Here is a 22,195-nt window from a genome sequence, read left to right on the forward strand (position 1 = left end):
AGGAATATAGCATCACTGCTCATCTTCCCGTCACCTACATTATCAATACTGTTTTTGTTGAGCAAGTGCTGCCTCAATGAATTACAATACAACTTGCACTCCACCCCCCAAAATAGCCAATTATAATTATTTGAGTTTGAATCTTCCTTTGCCCCCTTGCTTCGGCCTTACATTGACACAGGGGTGTCAAAGATAGTCTTTTCAATCCGTCCCACAGGTAGTTAGTTAAAAAACATACCTAGTAGAAGTGATAACATACCTATTGTATAGTCTCTTTACTCTCTAGCTTGCTAAAAGTCATCAAAATGAAATCAAGAAAGTCAGGGCGCATCAAAAATGTTGAAATCGATGGATAGAGGACTAACTTTTAACAGCGAGGAAATATAATATAATACATTAGTTTGACAAACCTGCATTGACATTTCTGGTAAATGATCTTAGGTGTCCCTTCTAGGCAGGTGAAAACCATGTTGAGACCTCACCCACAAAGACGTGATGGTCACATCTACAGAGAAGTGAGGGTGGCGGGACTGAGACCATTGTAGATTTATGGCCAGCTTGTTACCTGGGATCAACAGTGTTAGGGGAGGCTGGCCAAATCTGGCTGGAGCAAGGTCTTTCTTGGTAGAAATATGCATGAAATCATGATTTAACCAAATGTTTCAGGACATGTTCTTTTTGCAAACCTTCCTTTGCTTAATGTCCAAAGGTAGACTGGACAAAGATAAATGGCTATCATAGAAGAATTCAAGAAATAATAAAAGACACCCCATTCCTCAGATCCTTATTTTCATAAAAAGCAGGAAATACATCTCTCACGAAAGAATCCAATAACATCTTACAAACCAATTTCCTTCAGTCCCCCCCCCACCACCACCACCACTTAAATAGCTATGCTTGGATGCAGCTGGGGGACAATGTAAACAGAAGAACTGTACAGAAAACAGTGCACTATGTCACATCTTACATACAAAACCACACATGCAGAACGCCAGTTCAAATAAAAACAATAGAACCAAAAACAGGTATCTGTATCAAATGTATGGCAGTTTGAGAGCAACATAAAAACATTCTTAAAACATGTTTCCTCTCGGAGGATTAAAAAGCAGTGAGTTGAGTCCTGAACGGGACAGCATGACTCTGCAGTCTCACATCTCTTCCCCAGACATTACATGACATGAAACAAATCGTATTTCCACTGAGGCAACTTGGTAAGCAGGCCAGGGCGAGACGTGTTGCGTAAGAGCTTTATAAAAACATCATGCTATGATGAAATAGGAACAGCTCTGGAGAAGGTTCTGTCTGACTGAGCAGGATAGAGATGGCAATTGTTCAGCAGAGAAAAGCTTTAAAATTCCCCCTTGTGAACAATGCAAGCTTTCTATGGGTGGGACATGAAATCCTATAGCTGCATGTTTATGCTTACTATAATGGGAGGGAGAGACAGCCATGGAAGCTGGGGAAAATACTCTCTAATCAAAGTCCATACCCTATGGAGTGTTGAGGGCTAAAACTCAACAGACAAATGGGTTTAAAAGGTTCAAATGAAATCATTCATCATCTCAACTGAAAGGTATTTCGTTCCACATTTGTCAGGGGATGTGATTCACTTATGAGGGTTTTTGTAGAGAAACCACTGTACACCTGAGAGTTGATACTGTACACCTGAGAGTTGATACTGTACTGTAAGTACCTCTGGTGTAATGCCTTCTGAAACATGTTTGCATAGGACTAGGGCCAAGAGGTTTTTCTAGTCAGGAAAAACACCTGGCCTCACAATATATGCTGATATTGAGGGTAGAATGTTAAAGAGGTGTAGGAGAAAAGTGATCTCCCTGAACATAATCAGAATACTATGTTCTAATGACAAGGAACACTCCTTCCAGCTTTTCAAAACAAAGAAGGTGGCATTATCACCATTAGTTGTACAATACATTTAAACATTGAGTGATAAAGCCAGTCAATTCCAGTACATGGATCTGATTTAGGTGACCGACTAGTGCATACAAGCAAAAACGGTGAGTGGTTTGGTTTCAGAAATATAGTGAACTTGATTAGGTAAAACCATTGACAAGAACCTTGAAACAAAAACGCTGATGCCAAAAAGTAATGAATGACAAATGCCTGCTCAGTCTACCCAGTAGCTAATAACATGGTGTGAGAAATGTAACAAGAGAAAGAAACCTTCGGCAACAATGAAGGTGTGATAAAAAAAGACCTTGGTAAGTATTTGTCCTCACGTGACGCCCATCAAACTTGGACCCAAATCAATTTTCACAAACACTTTAGACTTTAGGACAGAGTGTGGGGTATCTAAAATAGAAATGTCTGCAATACTTGGCAAGTAACAGTGAACGCCAGCTTAGCATTCTACCTATTTCTGTGGCGCTAACAGTGAGGGAAGCTGGCTGGCCAGGTCGGGCCGGGCTGAAGGGAAGGAAAGGGCAGCCAGCCAAGACACTCCTCCAACACCCACATGTGCGCACGTTCGTGTGTCAAATGTGTGTGTACGTGCAACTCCACCATTCCTCAGCAAGAGGTCACATAGGGTCACAATTGCACACATTTCACTTTTCTTTTTGTTGAACAAAAACAAAAAACACCGTGCTGGTGCTGAATCCCGAACACACCTTCTCTGAGAGGGAAGTGTGTGTTTGTTTCTCTGGGATTTCTGTAGAATTGAGCAGGCTGAGTCAGAAGCTGTTACGTAACTACATGTGGTTCTGCCTGAACAGCCCCAGAAGCCTGACTGAGCCTTCTCTGCTCTAGATCACATGAATACACTGATTAACATTGGTCACAGCAAATGTAGGTATGTGGGAGTGTGAATTAGTGACTGAATGTGTGTTTATTCGCATACACATGTATTCTCACATCTGAATGTGATTCTGTGTGTATGTACAAGAGATATAACAAAACAAAACCAGTGTGTGAGACGTGCAGTGCCTACATGTCACATGGTATAATGTGTAACACCATTTGAACGTGCTATTATCCATTACCTCCCCCTTGGACCTTTGTCACAGGGCAATACTATTGGTCCTATAATGTAGGAAGCTTGACAGGGAGTCAGAAGGGTCCTCGCAGTCCTGAGGTGGCCCCTTATCTGCCTGTGCCAGGGAGTTTCTGCTGATGACCAGGTCCAAGCTGTCTCCTGCTTCAGTGATGAGAGAAACAGTCAGGAAGCAGTCAAAGTCTCTGGTCCTCGCTCTGTTCACCTGGGACAGGAGCATTCAGTTCAACATAACAAAGACACACAGTATTAATAGCAAATTCATTCAAAATGTTAGTTGAACAAATATGTGTACCTGCAGAATGCGGTCATAGGGTTTCAACCCGGCCTGGTTGGCAGGACCATCTGGTCGGATCATGTTGACGTAGATGCCTTTCTCTAGGAAGCCATCTGACACACTGAAGCCAAAGTCTCCACAGTCTGGGTCCTTCCTCAGGCTCACCTATAGAACAGACAGTAAGGCACATTCACTTGATCCGTGTAAGTTGCCAAGCTCTCCCTTGGGTCCGGGAACAGTGCGGGGTGTAAATTGACTTAAACTCTGAGCGTAATGGCCCTGACCCCAAAGGCCTAGCTCTCTGTAACCCTCTTAGTGAGCACAACGCCTCCTCCATTGGAAAATAATGGCTTGCTCGGCGCAATGCCATTCTTGCGGAGGTCATGGGAATTGGGCTTTACAGGTCACATATTGCCACAGGCTAAGTGAGTTATATGGTTTAGAAATGTAAATTATGCAGATTAGGTATGGAACTGCATCCAATCAAGTTGGCTGTCAGAGGAAATTATACCAATATCAAAAATCATTCAATTACAGGAACTTGGTAGCATCTTAATTGGGGAGGACGGGCTTGGGGTAATGGCTGGAGCGGAATTGATGGAATGGTATCAAATACAGCAAACACATAGTGTCCTTGTGTCTGATGCCATTCCATTCCAGCAATTATCATGAGCCGTCCTCCCCTCAGCAGCCTCCAGTGTTTTCAATCTGCAATTCATGTTTGTTTTTAAGGGCGTGGTTAGATTCAGTTACTAAGTGCTTGTGCCCTTATTCAACCCCACTTCCTAAACCAACATTACACTGCAGCACAATAGAACAGACTGTACTGTACATGCAGTGGGGTCACAGCATGTGGCGAGGGGACAATAAGGCTCACAACACCAGGAGCTAGTGCACTACATTATAATGAGCAGGTTCAGTGTTATGTTGGTTATCTATTATCCCACACACTGCAAGTCCTGACTGGCCTGGCATTCACTGAGTCCAGTTGCACTCCAGTGATGGGCAGGGTAGCCTGCAGTTCAGTTCAGTGAAGGGTGGCTTCAGTTCAGTTAGGCTCAGGGTAAGATATTAATTGAACCCAACAGGCATGTTCTCCCTATGCCATATTATACAACGGGTGGTTCTAATCCTGAAGGCTGATTGGTTAAAACCGCATTCCAGCCGGTGTCTATTCCACAAGTTACCACTAGCTAAATCTATGATGTTAAAATGCCTATTTACTCTGTTCCATCTGACTGCGCAATCCACCGTCTCATCAGCTCAGCCAAGTAATTTATATCTCCACTATAAAAAGCATCTAGACGTTATCTCACATTTCTTTTAGACTAACATTTCATTTTCAGCAGCAGCAGAGATTTGTATAAACCTTGCTGTCTGTCTCTCCGACATCTGCAGCATTGTTTGAATATTCAAATTTGATCTCCAGCTGTCCCATAGTAATGAAAGTGTCGGGTGTCGGGATGAGACAGGCTGCGTTTCTCAGCCAGTTGAAATCATGAATTAGCTGGCATCATATTTATGGATATAAACAAAGAAATATCAATTGAAAAATTAAGTGCAGCTAGTTTGCAGTCTTTCCAGCTTCTGTTTAAAGTGATTGTGTTAGCTGTATTGTTGGCTAGCTCCTCTGAACAACTGTGTCCTGACGAGAGAGCACATTTTCTATGCCAGGCGAAATCGCGCCTCATTAGCTCATTGTTATGGACGTATCGAAATAAATGTCACTAGAAAACAGATTAAACAAATGCAGCTACTGTTATAATTCTGGCTGCACTGTTTGATGCGATTAAGTTAGCCGTAGTTGGCTAGCTAGAAAGAAAGTGATAAGAATGTTGCCAGCCAGTATGGCAATGGAACATTTAGAACGAACGACTGGGTCGCGTCCATAGATACAGAACAAAAAGCCTGAACGACTGAGTCGCGTCTCTAGCAATCGAACTGATAGAACGAACAACCAGCCGGCTTGGGGAGCAATCCTAGATGTGTGTCGGGACTATATATGGTGGAAGGATGAAAAAGTATGAATTAATTAATCAAAATAACATTTATGAAAGTATGTCAATCATTATGTGAATATGTTGGTAACCAGTATGAGAGTGATAATGCCCTCGAAGCCAGTGTTTGGAGGATATATGTGAACGGTTTTGACTTTGTTTCAGGCTTAACAACACCTGTTCCAAACACCAGCTTCAAGGGCATTATCACTTAAATGTAGAGCAGGGTCAGGCTACAGTTCACTGATCAATAGCTTTACAGGGTTGTCTGCATACTCAGTCGATTATATGGTAGCTATTCATGCTATAAGCATGGATTGGATTGGAAATCAACCACATCATTCCCCACGGACCAGGGTTAATATCAGTTCACATTTCAAGTCAGTAAATTCATGAAGAGGACTGAAATTCCAATAATTTGTCAGTCCATGAATAGGAACTGAATTGAGATGCCCCCTCCCACCCTGCTATGCACCTTCAGCAGTTCCAGGGCTGTAGGGGATGTGGTCTCCTGGGTCTCTCCTCTCCCTCTGGGGGGTGTGTCCCTGGTCCTGTTGGACCTCTGCAGGTTGCCTTTGGTTTTGGGCTCGTCATGGATGGGACCCCTCTTCACAGGACTGATTCTGCTCTGTAGCACTTCCTGGGACGCCAGATACAGGCTAAGAGTGCTGCCTGTCATGGACGCCTAGGAGAAAACAAAATGATGGGCATGTGAAGGAAATAACTTAATATATTGCACGCACGTACCTATGCACACACAGCTTGACTGAATAGAAAAAGTGGCGGCAGGTGTCTGGACTGTCTAGACAATCAGACTTGTGTATTGCTTCATTTAGTAGTAGATTGAAACAGATGGGAGGGAGATGTAGCCTACCTCCAGCTCCCTGAGTATCTCTGACTGGCCGCAGGTCTCTAGGTCCTGCAGGGCCTGGGACCAGAAGGTGTCCTCCTGGTTCAGGGTGCCATGGCAATGAGGGGGGCTGGCATATCTATGACAACGCAGTAACCAGAACATGAGAGGAGCCTTGCTGTTCTGGGACTGGGGATGCCTGCTTCTGGTTTGAAACGGGTGTGGCCTGCAAAGCAGTGGGGGTAATGCAGGCATTGCACTGCATAGCGGAGAGGTCCTTTAAAAACCTTTCAGGCCTCAGGGAGGGCAAGCGTTAACTCTCTCATTATCACAGTAGAAGGCGCAAAACAGTGTATTCCATTAGAACAGACAGAGCCTTCATGCAGATGGTTAATAGTTTAAAAGTTAGGCCACACAAAAATCCTTCAAGAGTTGACAATTTGTGGCAGTGAAGGTCACAAGTTGAGAAAAAAATCTAGTGAAGAGTCAAGAGTGAGGCAACAGACAATGAACAGGTGTGTTTCTATTTGGGCCTTTGGGTGCTTTTGAGGGACAGGTTTGGTGAAGAAAGAAGCAACACAGAAAAAAATGTGTTTCTGTGAAACACCAGGAACCTCACGGGCAGTTAGTAAAGCAGATTAGAGAGAGAATACCTGAGAAAGAGAGAAAAAGCACAGATAGACGAAGCACGACAACATGGATGAATGAAACAACTGTGGTGATTTAGAGATAAATTGCATATTTCTTGGATTCACTTTACAAATTGATAGCTAGCAGTGAATCAATACATATTGACTTTTAGACTAAACCAAACGTGTTTATGTTGCTCATTGCTTACATTCATCAATGGAGGCATACAGAAGGCATACTTGAAGATGAAAAGGAAAAAATAACACCATTGAAAGCCACAAAATTAAACTATGTTTGATGTAAAAATGTGATACGTATTACACTTACTTAACACATAGTTTTCTTAAAATTTCTTAAAGCATTGTTGGTTAAGGGCTTGGAAGTAAGCATTTCACTGTAAGGTGAATTGTATTCGGCACATGTGACATCAAATTTAATATGATAAAATCCATTTGCCATGTCCAGATCTGCATGTGCTTTAACCTCTTGAAACTAGGGGGCACTATTTTCATTTTTGGGCAAATAACGTTCCCAAAGTAAACGGGCTATTTTGTCAGGACAAGATACTAGAATATGCTTGACAGTTTAGGATAGAAAACACTCTAAAGTTTCCAAAACTGTAAAAATATTGTCTGTGAGTATAACAGAACTGATATTGCAGGCGAAAGCCTGAGAAAAATCCAATCAGGAAGGGACTCTTATTTCTAAAGGTCTGCGTTCCTATGCGTCCCTATTGAGCAGTGAATGAGATATCAACCAGATTCCCTTTTCTGTGGCTTCCCTAATGTGTCTAGTGTCACAATACATAGTTTGAGGCTTTCATTTTGAAAAAATGAGCCTGAACGACAACATTGCGTCAGTGGTTAGCTGGAGGCTCTCAGAGTGTTTTGAGCGTAAAAGACAAATGCGGCCATTGTTTCTCTCTTTCCTACTAAGAAGCCACCTGTCCCGGTTGATATACACTGCTCAAAAAAACACAATTGTGGAAACAACACAATGTAACTCCAAGTCAATCACACTTCTGTGAAATCAAACTGTCCACTTAGGAAGCATCACTGATTGACAATACATTTCACATGCTGTTGTGCAAATTGAATAGACAACAGGTGGAAATTATAGGCAATTAGCAAGACACCCCCAATAAAGGAGTGGTTCTGCAGGTGGGGACCACCGACCACTTCTCAGTTCCTATGCTTCCTGGCTGATGTTTTGGGCCCACAGATAGGGGTTGTGCTTACAGCCCAACACCATGCAACACCATGCAGGACGTTTGGCATTTGCCAGAGAACACCAAGATTGGCAAATTCGCCACTGGCGCCCTGTGCTCTTCACAGATGAAAGCAGGTTCACACTGAGCACGTGACAGACGTGACAGAGTCTGGAGACGCTGTGGAGAACGTTCTGCTGCCTGCAACATCCTCCAGCATGACCGGTTTGGCGGTGGCTCAGTCATGGTGTGGGGTGGCATTTCTTTGGGGGGCCGCACAGCCCTCCATGTGCTCGCCAAAGGTAGCCTGACTGCCATTAGGTACCGAGATGAGATCTTCAGACCCCTTGTGAGACCATATGCTGGTGCGGTTGGCCCTGGGTTCCTCCTAATGCAAGACAATGCTAGACCTCATGTGGCTGGAGTGTGTCAGCAGTTCCTGCAAGAGGAAGGCATTGATGCTATGGACTGGCACGCCTGTTCCCCAGACCTGAATCCAATTGAGCACATCTGGGACATCATGTCTCGCTCCATCCACCAACACTACATTGCATCACAGACTGTCCAGGAGTTGGCGGATGCTTTAGTCCAGGTCTGGGAGGAGATCCCTCAGGAGACCATCCGCCACCTCATCAGGAGCATGCCCAGGCGTTGTAGGGAGGTCATACAGGCACGTGGAGGCCACACACACTACTGAGCCTCATTTTGACTTGTTTTAAGGACATTACATCAAAGTTGGATCAGCCTTTAGTGTGGTTTTCCACTTTAATTTTGAGTGTGACTCCAAATCCAGACCTCCATGGGTTGATAAATTTGATTTCCCTTGATCATTTTTGTGTGATTTTGTTGTCAGCACATTGAACTATGTAAAGAAAAAAGTATTTAATAAGAATATTTCATTCATTCAGATCGATTATAAAAAACGTTTGCCATGTTTCTGTCGATATTATGGATCTAATTTGGAATATTTTTTGGCGTTGTCGTGACCGCAGTTTCCGGTGGATTTCCCAACCAAACGTGAAGTACAAACGGAGGTGTTTCGGCTATAAAAAAAATATTTATGGGACAAAATGAACATTTGCTGTCTAACTGGGAGTCTCGTGAGTGAAAACATCCGAAGCTCATCAAAGGTAAACAATTTAATTTGATTGCTTTTCTGATTTTCGTGACCAAGCTGCCTGCTGCTAGCTAGGCATAATGCTATGCTAGGCTATCGGAAAGCGTACACAAATGCTTGTCTTGTTTTGGCTGTAAAGCATAATTTCAAATCTGAGATGACAGGGTGATTAACAAAAGGCTAAGCTGTGTTTCAATATATTTCACTTGTGATTTCATGAATATGAATATTTTCTAGTAATATTTTTTGTCCGTTGCGTTATGCTAATTAGTGTCAGTTGATGACAATTCTTCCGGATCCGGGAGAGGGAGTTCCAAGATTAAGAGTAGGATAAAGCACAAACAGACTAGAAACCAGGCTGCTAATCCTTTGTTCTCGCCTCAAGTAGGCGCTCACCCAGCAGCCTTATCCCAGTCATCCTCATCGTATCTCCCATCATAGAGGTGGGAGTGGTGGGTAAGGGCGGTAAGGCCAGTGGAGGTGAGGTGAGTCCTGGTCGGTTTGGTGTGTCTCCACTCGTTAGGCTGGAAGGTCAAATCTGCACCTCGGTGGAGATACGTTCCTGAACACAAAGGACAAAAAAAACATAAATAAACATGTCAACATTCTACCCACTCCTAACAACTGATTTCAGGACAGTCATGTGAGAATGCCAATCATCTAAAGTGGCCTAAGCTGGTTGTCTAAACTGGTAATGACTGTGCGGCCGTGTTCTGTCCTCACCTTGGCTGCCGTAGCCAGTGTCGATGCCGGAACCATCCCAGGAGCTCATGGCAGAGTACACACTGGGCCCTGTGGCAGAGTACACCCCTGAGTGTTTACTGGTCTTCTGGTAGTCAGTCAGCTCATCCTCTGTGTCGCTCGGGAATCCTGCTTGCTCCGACATCTGCTGCCCATCCGATTCTGCATGGGAACAGAGAGAGAATGGAGAGTCAAGAGAGAATCCCAACTTAACGTAATGTAATGTATTTATGTCAATGAAACTCTTCTAACAAATACAATGCTCAGCATGCCCTTCCATGCATACTTTTTTTTAAGCAACTTGATTAACAAACTTAACAACAGTAGTACATACCGTCTTGCCGTTTCTTGATCTTAAGGGTGACAGTCTCTCCGGCCATTTGGAGTAGATGGATGGCCTCACTCAGGGGTTTCCCCTTCAGACTCATACAGTTGATGGCCAGGACACGGTCCCCTATATGGATGGCACCAGTCCTATAGAAGACAAAATGAAGACAAAAGACAAAATGAATACAAAATGACAAGGGGCGTCTTCCTTTGAAGGAATACAAATTTCCTTCAAAGGAAGACACCCCTTGTCATTTCCTAGGGTATCATGAGACAACAGATATACATATCAATCATATTACAAACATTAGATGAGATAAGAGAACAAGAATGTAATTGGTTGTTCAAACCACCTAAAACCAACTTGGGCATAGAGGACGGGAATATCAGCTCAAATGACATGCTGTAACACCCTTAAACAAGTGTATGAACTTGTATGAACTTTCCCCCCCACTAAGGGTGGGGGAAAAATGCTGCAGCTAAGCAGTCACTACTTCACAGCTCTGTTCTCTTACCTGAAGCACATAACTTACAGGTTTGGAACCAGGCTAGGTCTGTGAGAGGTTTTGCTGAGAAAGCGACTTCCTGCTATCCTATGGAAACCTTAGCTGTGTTCGAATACTCATACTAACCACACTAACCGTACTATTTGTGACGTGAATTGAGTATATAGAATGCTTATTAGTCATAGTATGGATATAGTTAGTATGCCAAAAGTTCCCGGATATCGTACTAAATTTGCCAAAATATGAAGTATACACACAAAGGACACTATTTCCGTACTTTTAACGTTTATTGACTTGATCATTCCCGTCATTCTTTGCTTAGATAAAGGCTTCAGTCATTGTGTGTTCTCAATGGACATTCGGGTGCTTTTCGAAAAAAAAATTTCAGAGCACTCTCGTCTGAGTGTACCAGTGCACGGAATAATGAACTTATGAGCACTCAACACCCGTTGAATATGGCAGACGTAATTCAATTGTTGCCAACAGCACAGTTAGTCGCCAACGCTATGGATAACATGAAAACTGCCTAACCAGCTCTGCTAGGGCACGTAAAATGGTCAGAGTGTTCTCTCATGTGTCTGGAAGTAGCTAGCAAGCTAGTCAACGTTAGCTTGGGTGATTGACTGCCGTTGTAAGGTCAGAATGCTCAAATCAACCCTACCCCCGAGGGTCCAGTATGCGCTCCGAGAGCAAAACGCTCTGAATTAACTCTGGCACTCCAGATCGAATTTAAGGACACACCTGAAGTCGTAAAATGTCTAACTAGTCATTTGTTATGCTAACTAGCTCGCAAGAGGTTGCATAGCAACAACATCAACTTCCCGTAGACAGGAGAAGAGCTAGTAAGCTCAGCCAAAAACATACTGTTTGTTTATAGTATAATAAAATGAACTAAGAGTATATAGTATATACTCATTAAGTACGTAGTATACAGTATGTTAGTAGAGGTATTAAAACACCTAACCGTAACAATACAGTAGATTATAATTTTTTTTTTTTTTACATATTTTCCTTTTTCATCCTGTTTATCGAATATCATCAGCTGATAATATTGGTGAAACGATATATGGTTGGGCTCTAATAAGAAGGCGATAAAGGACATCAGAGTGTGGTGATATTTCCTTCTCTGTTTCAGAGGCTTTTCTGTATGGTCGCGGCAATGAAACAGCCCGACTGTCCAGTTTGGCAAGAGAGTAACAAAGAGCTGATTAAGCAAACTTCAGACCAGACAGCTATTGTTTATTGACATATTTTACACTGTGTGGCTTTGAGGGTGTGGCAAAAATCACAGTTCGTAGGGTCCTTATTTCAACCGTAAATCACAACCATAATAGTAGAGTCGAAGTGCATCTCAATAGTCCAACCTTCGACTATCTATACTAACATTAAATAATTGTACAGAAAATCCAGACAGAAGGCAGGTAGGCATCCTCCATATTGCTTTCACCTACAGCCTGTCTATACATACAGTACAGATGAAGCAGAGGAGACAAGGAAAGGCTTTTGACACCTATGGAGCCAGTCTATGGGAGAATCTTAATTATATACTCCTCGTGTCCTCTCTCCTCGCCTCCTTCTCAAAACCCATTAGAGGAGAAGGTCAGAGGGGAGAGGACGCGAGGAGTATGCAATTCAGATCTTCCCTATAGTCTCATCACCTCTAACCACTCTTATAATAGGAGCACCAACCTCATGCCCCTGACACCTGAACCCCAACACTCTCACCTTTCAGCCAGGCCCTTCTTGGTGAGGCCTGAGATGACGATAGGGTCAAAAGGCTCCTCTGTGCCTGAGATGGTAATACCCAGCGGGCCGTTGTAACGCTTCAGCTCCACTGTATAGATAATGGAACCAGACATCTCCAGCTCATCTGACAGGGACAGAGAGAGCACGCATAACCACACATGCTCAGAACATGTAGAAATATGACAGTTATTACATAAGGGATAAATTAGACCAAAAATAAATGGCACACTAGCTAGCACACATCAGACATGAGTCACAAATGAAACATGTAAAAACAAGCCACATGACAAATCAAAGCACCATGACACTCTGCTATACTTCATTTTACAGTTCTTTTTCAGATGGTATTTTACATTAAAATGTGCGAAAACAGTGGGAACTTACAGCACAATCACACATCACATATTAACTTTCTTATGACACATGGTATGTAATGACGTGTGTTTATACTAGGTAAATAAACAGCAATGTTTTGATACAGTCTGGAGATGTGTCCATTAGGGAATTCAACCTCATTGGACAGAAATCTGTACTTTAAACCAACCTCTCCACGCAATACTGCATCTTTATTGTTGAAGCATGACTCTGTGTTCATCTTACCAGCGTTATCCTCATCCTTCTGGATCCGGAGCTTGACCATGTCCTCTGCCTGCTGCAGCTCATGCATGGCATCCTCCATGGTGCAGTTCTCCAGACGCACGTTGTCGATAGCCAGCAGCCTGTCCCCTGGCTCCAACGTGCCTGTCCTATTAGCAGGCAGGGGAGAGGAGGGCAGAAAATTAAACCAGATAAAACATGATACTTGTGATACTTGTCTGTTTGTACCTGACATTTGTTTTGCATCTTAAAGATACTATTACTAGGGCCCTGTTTTTCCTGGTAAGGTCACATGGTGAGGAAAAACTCCTGCTCATGACTAGTATCACTGCATTTCAGACTTAACTAAACCCGGAACAGAGGCAGTAAAGCAAGTAATTTGTTGGAGTAACCTAAAAACTGGACGTTTCTTTGCTGATCTTATCAGCATGACTCCCCATGTGATTGGGATGTGGGACACACCTGTGAGCTATGCTTCCTTTTCTGATGTCAGAGATGATGAGAGCTTTTTCGGGTCTCTTGCTTGCTGTTCAGACAGAGACACCATTACATTAAATGTTAATAACATCCACAATGATAATAGCAGGGAATAGAAATCACATTTATCAGTAGTTACCTGTAGCCCAGATCATTTTAATTTGCTCTGGATACATGCATGCTCCACTTTAATGCACACATCCACAACAGTCCCACATCATTGCATATATAACAAGTTCACTGTTGGCTTGCCCTACTACTACCTTCAGTATATGTGGTATCACTTCCCTAAAATCCTCTGTGCTACAGATAATTGCTGTCCTTTGTTTTTCCAGGCTTGTTAAAGTGTGAAAGAGTTGATGATAAATGCTTGTATTAGACTGCTATTATTCAGACATAATTAGGCAGTAGCTTCCATGACAGTCTAAGAGACCAGTCATGGATCACGGAGCATTGATCCACAGAGAGAGAGACAAAACCCAAATAGCCAACCAAATCATAAGAAAACAAAAATATTATTATTATGTGTCAAGTAATTAACAAAAAAACTGAGCAAACTAGAATGCTATTTGGCCCTAAGCAGAGAGTACACAGCAGCAGAATACCTGACCACTGTGACTTACCCAAACTTAAGGAAAGCTTTGACTATGTAGAGACTCAGTGAGCATAGCCTTGCTTTTGAGAAAGGCCACCGTAGGCAGACCTGGCTCTCAAGAGAAGACAGGCTATGTGCACACTGCGCCACAAAATGAGGTGGAAACTGAGCTGCACCTCCTAACCAATGTATGACCATATTAGAGACACATATTTCCCTCAGATTACACAGATCCACAAAGAATTTGAAAACAAACCCGATTTTGATAAACTCCCATATCTACTGGGTGAAATACCACATTGTGCCATCACAGCAGCAAGATTGGTGACCTGTTGCCACAAGAAAAGGTAAACCAGTAAAGAACAAACACCATTGTAAATACAACCCATATTTATGCTTATTTATTTCCCATTTTGTACTTCAACCATTTGTACATTGTTACAACACTGTATATATACATAATATGACATTTGTAATGTCTTTATTCTTTTGGAACTTCGAGTATAATGTTTACTGTTAATTTTTATTGTTTATTTCACTTTGGTATATTATCTACTTCACTTGCTTTGGCAACGTTAACATATGTTTCCCATGCCAATAAAGCACCTTGAATTGAACTGAGATTGAATTGACTTGATATGAAGGCCAAGGATTCTAATGTTGGGCTACGTCACCCCCTGCTGTTCACATCTGGTATTCTCACCACTGATTGTTATGCCAAGATCTACTCCCCTCCTCTTGGGCAGCTTCACATGGAACATGCCACTACTTGGAACCACTGATTCTAATTGGGGACAAAAACATGAAATTAACAGATTGATTAAAGCATAAATAACAAATACAGACTGTACTTTTAACTCATATTAAGGAAATATGTACTAACTATGACACAGTATGTGGTTGTCTCACCTTGCTATCTTAAGATGAATGCACTAACTAAAGTCGCTCTGGCTAAAATATGAATGGATAAAAGAGATGCCATTTCCAACTTTGATAAACAAACGTTAAAGAAAATAAAAAGGCTATACCTGCTACATCAAACTCGACCTCTAGAGTGACCTTATTGGCCAGAGCGGCATTTCGCAGTAGTTGATTGGCTTCCTTCAGTGTTCCATCCTCTGTAGGGATTCTGTTGATTAACAGGAGTCTGTCCCCCACCTGCAGAAGTCCACATCTGACAACACAAAGCACAGTTAGAAGATAAAAATAGAGGAAAAAGGGTAATTGTGTGTGGCATTCAGCACATTTTAGATGAAAATATAAAACTCATTTTCATAGTGAATGTGGCCTTTATACAGTTAGACTAGACAGACATTTATCCAAATGACCAGGTGTTACGAACTGTTTTCCCCAATACTTCTCTCAATTACGGCCCATTTCCCAGACCCAGATTAAGCCAACTCTGAAACCAAAAAGCATTTTCAGCGGAGACCATGAGAGTCCTGCTGTAAAGCGATAAGAAACCTTATCCATGTTGACGAATACCATGAATCTGTTATATGGAGCATATACACATTTACAGATCCATCTTGTTTTATTTACTCTCATGACTGCTGTAGATTTCAGATATAAGTATCAGTCAATTTAAATAAATTCATTAGGCCCTAATCTATGGATTTCACATGGCTGGGAATAAACACCTGAAATCTTTTTTTTAAATGGTAGGGGCGTGGATCAGAAAACTAGTTAGAATCTGGTGTGACCACCATTTGCCTCATGCAGCGTGACATCTCCTTCGCATAGAGTTGATCAGGCTGTTGATTGTGACCTGTGGAATGTTGTCACACTCTTCAATGGCTGTGCGAAGTTGCTGGATATTGGCGGTAACTGGAACACGCAGCCATCGAGAGCATGCCAAACATGCTCAATGGGTGACATGTCTGGTGAGTATGCAAGCTATGGAAGAACTGGGACACTTTCAGCTTCCAGGAATTGTATACAGATGCTTGCGACATGGGGCTGTGCATTATCATGCTGAAACATGAGGTGATGGCAGCGGATGAATGGCATGACAATGGGCCTCAATCTCATCACGGTATCTCTGTGCATTCAAATTCCAATCAATAAAATGCATTGTGTTTGTTGACAGTAGCTTATCCCTGCCCATAACTTAACCCCACCATGGGGCACCAACATGCCAGTGGGATTTGAAGATGAGTATTTGCCCACTGAAGTCGGTTACGACGCCAAACTGCAGTAAGGTCAAGTCCTTGGACAACGATCACGGAGACAAGCTTCCCTGAGCCGGTTTCTGACAGTTTGTGCAGAAATTCTGCAAACCTACAGTTTCATCAGCTGTCTGGGTGGCTGGTCTCAGACGATCCCGCAGAAAAATAAGCCGGATGTGGAGGTCCTGGGCTGGTGTGGTTACAAGTGGTCTGCGGTTTTGAGGCCAGTTGGAAGTACTGCCAAATTCTTTAAAACTACATCGGAGGTGGCTTATGGTAGAGAAATTAACATTCAATTATCTGACAACAGCGCTGGTAGACATTCCTGCAGTCAGCATGCCAATTTCACGCTCCCTCAAAACATGAGACATCTGTGACAAAACTGCACATTTTAGTGTGGCCTTTTATTATACTAAGATTTTTGTGCATATGGACCATTTTTATTTCAGCTCGTGAAACATGGGACCAACACTTTACATGTTGCGTTTATATTTTTGTTTCGTATATTTCAACTCCACTTTGTCCTTTTGATCTCCTCTCATTGGCAACTGCCCTCAACAATCCACTGAGTCAGGACCCTGAAGGGCACAATCAATTCACATTTTTCATTTGTTTTGACTGGTCTCTCCTGTCTTCTTCTGAGCAATGGGAAACCTTTAAGTAAACTCATTTTCACCGAAAAATGACTAATATTGAATCAATATGTCACCTAAGTTGAACAAATCTCAATCATCTTTCTGATAACAAAATTACTCTTCACCTTGCTTGACCTTGAATAAGGGCACAGACACTTCACCAAACCACTTCCATTACACAAACACACATGCACCCACAAACCCACACTCCTACTGTACAATCAGACAAATACTTACTTCCATGATCACATAATGATCAGGACAAACACATAGGAGCACTGTGAACTAGGATTCATTCACTAACCACTGCGATTCATTTACCTTCGCGTCAGGACTGAGACGAACATCACAATACGATGTTCTGCTTGAGTCACTCCCTCCCAACGGCGGAAGCCTTTTAATGGTATTACACCACCCAGGGGACAAGGCCTTCTCTTGTTCATACAGACATTATCATTAATCTTACAAGACAAGGAGAGAGACCACACACTGGCCTAATCGGTGCTCGCTGTTAATTGGCCTGTTTCGTTTTACCTTATTCAATAAACAGATATTAAATGCAAGGATCAAAATTAAGAGTGTTGAAGTGTGGTGTGACAAATAAACTACCGGGAAAGTAGACTAGAATGCTTCTCACAAACACAGGCTCTAATACCACTGCAGTTATTTCAATTACATCAAAGCAAAGTGGCTAATGGAATTGATAGGACATAGTGTATCGAACACTGACGTCTTTGGATAGTTAGGAGACCCAGATTAATACTCCTCAGAGAAAGCAGTGACTCGCCCCATCACTCCTGATGATGCCCCACCATCCTCTTGAGTGACTAACACACTGTGCGTCTCTGTGTGGAAGGCCGTGTGCGCACATGCATCTCTGTGTGTGGGTGGGTCACCTTTCGGCAGGGCTGTCGGGCTCGATGAAGCGGATGACTGGGGGGGTGGACAGGGTCTCTGTGGCAAAAACACCCCCCTGCAGTTGAACCCCAAACCCTAGGAGTGGATCCCCCCTCAGGACGACCTCGCTGGTCTCCACGTGAACAACCTGACCCCCAGGGCCCACTGAGCTGGATGCTAGGGACACTGGTAGGGGGGTTGGATGGATAGGAGGAAGAGAGAAAGAATAAATGGTCAGAGTGAAAAGAGCGCTAGAGAGAGAAAGGGAAAGTGAGTGTTCGAGAGTGAAAAGAAGAGAGGGAGTCAGCTATCAGTCTTTCCATCAGTCATCTTAGTCGACGTCAGTGATCAGTCATCAGAGCGGTCACCACTTTGACGAGGGGAGGCAGGGTAAATTCTCAAACTATTATAAAACAGTGTTATGAATTCACATGGAAAAAAACAATCCACATACGTGAGCTCTTGTGCTCCTTACTCCGCTGGCATCTCTTGTGTGTCGTGCTGTGGGGGCTTGTGGGGGCGACAGGGGGGATGGGGCAGGGCAGGGTGCTGCTGTACCCTGAGGTGGCTGTGGAGGAAGGGGAGAAGCCAACACACACCAGAGCTGAAAGGACACATGCTCACAACATCAAACCAATGCAAAGAGAAGTCCCCCTCAAGGTAGAATAATGCAACTCGCCACTTGAACTGTAACTCCACAGGGGCTACATATGATGCTAATGCAAAGTCAATGATATCATATCATTGGGATCATATCTAGGATCATTAACCCAAAAAAAGTGACTGATGATCAACAGCAACTCAAAATACATACGTGCAACAAGGAAAAAGGTTATATACTGTACTATACCCAGCAGCATATTCACACATTCCAACTTACATTTGCAGTGGTCCTGCTGGTTGAGCTGGTGGCTGGGACTGCTCCATGTCTTGCAGTGTTGGGTGTGGCTGTAGTTGGCAGTGGGCTCCCAGTGGTGAAGGTTGCTTTTCTGTACTTTCACTACGGCCACAAATAAACAAAACGATAAACAAAATAATAGTTTATTAGGAAAAGATTAGGAAAACCTGGGGCAGCAGGTAGCCTAGTGGTTAGAGCGTTGGATTAGTAACAGAAAGGTTGCGAGATCGAATCCCCGAGCTGACAAGGTCAAAATCTGTCGTTCTGCCCCTGAACAAGGCAGTTAACCCACTGTTCCTAGTCCATCATAGAAAATACGATTTTTTTCTTAACTGACTTACATAGTTAAAAAAAGGTTAAAAAATAAATAAATAAACAAATTCGCTCTCTCAATCTGCTAAATTCTACCCATGAAATCCTGTTTTCCTTTCCATGTCTAAATTTACTCCACACAGAGCCTGCAGGATAACACCATGCAGAGTAATTGATATTTAATGTTTTCTTCATGGTACACTAGATAATCCTGTGGCATAATGTATTTTTGTCAACACAAGAAAATCTGTGAAATACATTTAATTGAATTAATTGAATGGAGCAAAGAACGACAGAATGGCTGATCTTCCTGTTCATTGACAAGCTTCAACAAAGCTGCATGCAGATTGGAGAGCATTTAAACGTTTCACTTTGGAAGAAAGAAAAATAATCTGTTTAAAAAACACTGTCAGGTCAGTCAGAACTGACTCTCACTGAGCTAATACTGCCTTGAGTGAAGATAGGACATGCCATGAGAATCTACCTTCATTGAACACAGCTAAAACCCGAAAAGCTGATTGCAGATAATGTCTCTGTCATGGTGATAAGGCATTTCTCCCCTCTCTCCTGATTGGCAGGCCAATACTGACCAAGTGAGCTGTCAGTGTCTAACCTGAGGATAAAGAGTCTGCATACAAAGGTTCGGCTTTCTCCCAGCAGAACTCGGCTAGGTAAAGCAAGAGTCTGTGCTCGCATATTCCCTAAAGACCTTCGCTTGAAACATAAGAAAATATAACTGTTGTTTGTCCCTGCTAATAGAACGAAGCAACAACATTTTAATGATTTTTTACATTTTACCAGGCAAGTCAGTTAAGAACAAATTCTTATTTACAATGACAGCCTACCCTGGCCAAACTCGGACGATGCTGGGGCAATTGTGCACCACCCTATTGGACTCTCAATCATGACCGGATGTGATAGAGCCTGGATTCAAACCAGGGACTGTAGTGACGCCTTAGACCACTGCGCCACTCGGGAGTCCTAACCAGAAACACTTCCTGAAATTAGTCAGAATTAAGAAATCTGTCATAAAATTTTTACATCTCACTAAGATGCATTTCTCAAGTGAAAATCTTTGCATTGAAACTAGTCTCTCGTTAAATTACAACACTTCCTGTTTCTGTAACGGATGTGAAATGGCTAGCTTAGTTATCTAAATAGCGTTTCAATCGGTGACGTCACTTGCTCTGAGACCTTGAAGTAGTGGTTCCCCTTGCTCTGCAAGGGCCGCGGCTTTTCTGGAGCGATGGGTAACGATGCTTTGTGGGTGTCAGTTGTTGATGTGTGCAGAGGGTCCCTGGTTCGCGCCCGGGTATGGGCAAGGGGACGGTTTAAAGTTATACTGTTACATTTCCACTCCTACTAGAAGTATTACTGTTGATTAAGTAGTAATTTTCAACAACAACACAAATTGTGAGCACCTACAGCCCCCAAAAAAACGCCTAACATGCTCACCAGACCTGACACGTCGTGTGCGCGAGCGTCGCAAAATAAATTTAGAAATCCATGTTATTCAATTATTGTGCCAACGAGCGTCTGCGATGCCAAGGGCTAAAATAGAATTTTGTATTTCTGATGCAGATCGCGCTGAAAGTCCTGCCTCTCCCATCTCCTCATTGGTTTACAGAAGCAGGTACCCACTTGACATTTCCACATTGGTTATACTCACGTGGGTGATTGAAAGACAAAATGTTTTGCCGGTTGTCGTGGTAAAAGTGTAGATGCCAATCACCATATAAATTCAAATGTGAAAAAGCCTGGAAGGCTAGAAACGATTCGGTTGGCCTTTTTATGTGTGGATTAATTGTCGGAGTAGAAGACCTTGTGCATTTTAGGTAAAATAACAACTCAATGTTTATATCCCAGGACAAATTAGCTAGCAAGTGCAAGCCAACTAGCTAAATTGCCATACATGTTTAATGCTTTTCGACCTGTCCCCAAATTACTGTAATTGGTTGAGTTTGTTTTGATATTTTAACCTGCATGTCGCGTTTGGTGTAGGGGGACAAAATACATTTTTGCACGATAGCGCCCGAAGGCACTCGCACGCAGCCGGTTTGGGTTCCGTGTAAGACCAAAACATCACAAAATGTAAAATATGCAAAAACTGTTTTGACTGGTAAGCTTTATTAAATTGGGTGAAAAGTTAATGTGATTGGAGACAGATGCCACACAATTAAGCAATAAGCCCCAAGAAGGTGTGGTATATGGCCAATATACCACGGCTAAGGGATGTTCTTAAGTATGACACGACGCAGAGTGCCTGGACACAGCCCTTAGCTGTGGTATATTGACATATATTAAACCCCCAGGTGCCTTATTGCTATTATAAACTGGTTACCAATGTAATTAGAGCAGTAAAAATAAATGTTTTGTCAAACCCATGGTATGCGTTCTGATATACCATGGCTGTCAGCCAATCAGCACTCAGGGCTCGAACCACCCAGTTTATAACAGAGAATAATGACTGTTCTGAAATGTTCCACTTTTTTGATTGCATTTACAGTGTCGATAGACTTGACTCATTTTACAAATTATTTGTATTCTTAAATGCTATAAAGCACAGGTTATAGCCTAAAGATAAAGTATTGGCTGTTATTTTCAATGTATTAAAAACAAATTGTTTATGAAACAGTCAAAGGAAAAATGTGGAGTTATGCTCCACACTTGAACACACCCAAACCTTGCAGCTATATTTAACAAGGAGAATTACACACGACAGTAATCCTCAGTGCTCCATTTGTACAGTCTTAATCTGTGACAGCCTCCCCCCTCACATGGAAGGATTTGCAGGAAACATGTTAATACACTACATGACCAAACGTATGTGGACACCCACTCGTCGAACATCTCATTCCAAATCATGGGCATTAATATGGAGTTGGTCCCCCAGCTATAACAGCCTCCACTCCTCAAGGAAGGCTTTCCACTAGATGTTGGAACATTGCTGCGGGTACTTGCTTCCATTCAGCCACAAGAGCATTAGTGAGGTCGGGCACTGATGTTGGGCAATTAGGCCTGGCTAGCAGTCAGCGTTCCAATTCACCCCAAAGGTGTACGATTGGGTTGAGATCAGGGCTCTGTGCAGGACAGTCAAGTTCTTCCACACCGACCTCGTCAAACCATTTCTGTATGGACCACTCTTTGTGCAATGGGTCATTGTCATGCTGAAATAGGAAATTGCCTTCCCCAAACTGATGCCTCA

The 22,195-nt window shown here is 42.7% G+C and overlaps 1 protein-coding gene across 2 annotated transcripts in view; it reads right to left on the reverse strand.

The window, feature by feature from the left end:
* Positions 1–22,195, reverse strand: part of LOC118361445 (glutamate receptor-interacting protein 2-like) — a 64,024-nt gene that overhangs the window by 8,099 nt on the left and 33,730 nt on the right. Inside the window, exons 10-24 of one of the 2 annotated variants that reach the window (XM_052502035.1) lie at positions 18,661–18,780; positions 18,235–18,348; positions 17,780–17,966; positions 15,109–15,254; positions 14,784–14,864; positions 13,471–13,534; positions 13,012–13,157; positions 12,391–12,535; positions 10,167–10,306; positions 9,815–9,994; positions 9,488–9,653; positions 6,162–6,276; positions 5,763–5,972; positions 3,309–3,455; positions 3,003–3,218 (exon numbers count right to left, since the gene is read on the reverse strand). In XM_052502035.1, the coding sequence (XP_052357995.1) occupies positions 3,021–3,218; positions 3,309–3,455; positions 5,763–5,972; positions 6,162–6,276; positions 9,488–9,653; positions 9,815–9,994; positions 10,167–10,306; positions 12,391–12,535; positions 13,012–13,157; positions 13,471–13,534; positions 14,784–14,864; positions 15,109–15,254; positions 17,780–17,966; positions 18,235–18,348; positions 18,661–18,780 (2,159 nt within the window). In that variant the 3' untranslated portion in view covers positions 3,003–3,020. Of the gene's footprint in view, positions 1–893; positions 3,219–3,308; positions 3,456–5,762; positions 5,973–6,161; positions 6,277–9,487; positions 9,654–9,814; positions 9,995–10,166; positions 10,307–12,390; positions 12,536–13,011; positions 13,158–13,470; positions 13,535–14,783; positions 14,865–15,108; positions 15,255–17,779; positions 17,967–18,234; positions 18,349–18,660; positions 18,781–22,195 lie in introns of those variants that run through there. The other variant, XM_035741385.2, reaches the window with a different exon arrangement.

This window comes from Oncorhynchus keta, unplaced genomic scaffold (genome assembly GCF_023373465.1).
Source record: "Oncorhynchus keta strain PuntledgeMale-10-30-2019 unplaced genomic scaffold, Oket_V2 Un_contig_14950_pilon_pilon, whole genome shotgun sequence".
Lineage (NCBI taxonomy): Eukaryota > Metazoa > Chordata > Actinopteri > Salmoniformes > Salmonidae > Oncorhynchus > Oncorhynchus keta.